The sequence below is a fragment of the Elephantulus edwardii genome, unplaced genomic scaffold, assembly GCF_000299155.1.
Source record: "Elephantulus edwardii isolate Elephantulus edwardi_28Jun2011 unplaced genomic scaffold, EleEdw1.0 scaffold00289, whole genome shotgun sequence".
Classification (NCBI taxonomy): domain Eukaryota; kingdom Metazoa; phylum Chordata; class Mammalia; order Macroscelidea; family Macroscelididae; genus Elephantulus; species Elephantulus edwardii.
In genome coordinates, this window is record NW_006400039.1 from 2,010,047 (window position 1) to 2,010,536 (window position 490).

Here is a 490-nt window from a genome sequence, read left to right on the forward strand (position 1 = left end):
CCGCGCAGCCCCAGCACCAACAGCAGGGTCAGCGTCCAGGGCAGCACTGGTCGGGCCGCGAGGCCGCGCCGCTGACAACCCATGTCCGGCAGCCGGGAGGAGAGCCGGGGTCACGTGGCGGGTCACGTGACGGGCCTTCCCACGTGACGGCGGGGCGGGGCCGGCTCCTCTCGCTGAGAGCCTGCGATGGTGCCTGGTTCCCTGGTCGCTGCGCGCACGTCCCCAACACAGACACCCCTGTCGCCTCGTGACCCCGTCCGTGTCCCCGCGGCCAGGCCAGGCGCGAGGGACAGCACTGCGTCCCCACGAGGGACCGAGAGGGGCCGCGGGGAAGGACAGAGTGGGCTGATCCCACCGAGGAAGGGAGGGGCCTTGGAGAAGTGGGCTGCGGCCGCGCCCCCAGGGCCTCATGGACTTGGAGTGTGTGCCTGGACTAGGCAGGCGGCAGGTGGTCGTTCGGCTCCAGAAAGCGAAGGACGCATGACCAGCC

General features: G+C 71.8%; 1 protein-coding gene across 1 annotated transcript in view; it reads right to left on the reverse strand.

Annotated features, from left to right (window-relative positions):
* DPP7 (dipeptidyl-peptidase 7) overlaps positions 1–83 on the reverse strand; it is a 3,930-nt gene extending 3,847 nt beyond the window's left edge. Inside the window, exon 1 of the mRNA XM_006900659.1 lies at positions 5–83. Coding sequence (XP_006900721.1) covers positions 5–83 — 79 coding nt within the window. The remainder of the gene's footprint in view (positions 1–4) is intronic.
* Between the last annotated feature and the right edge of the window lie 407 nt (positions 84–490).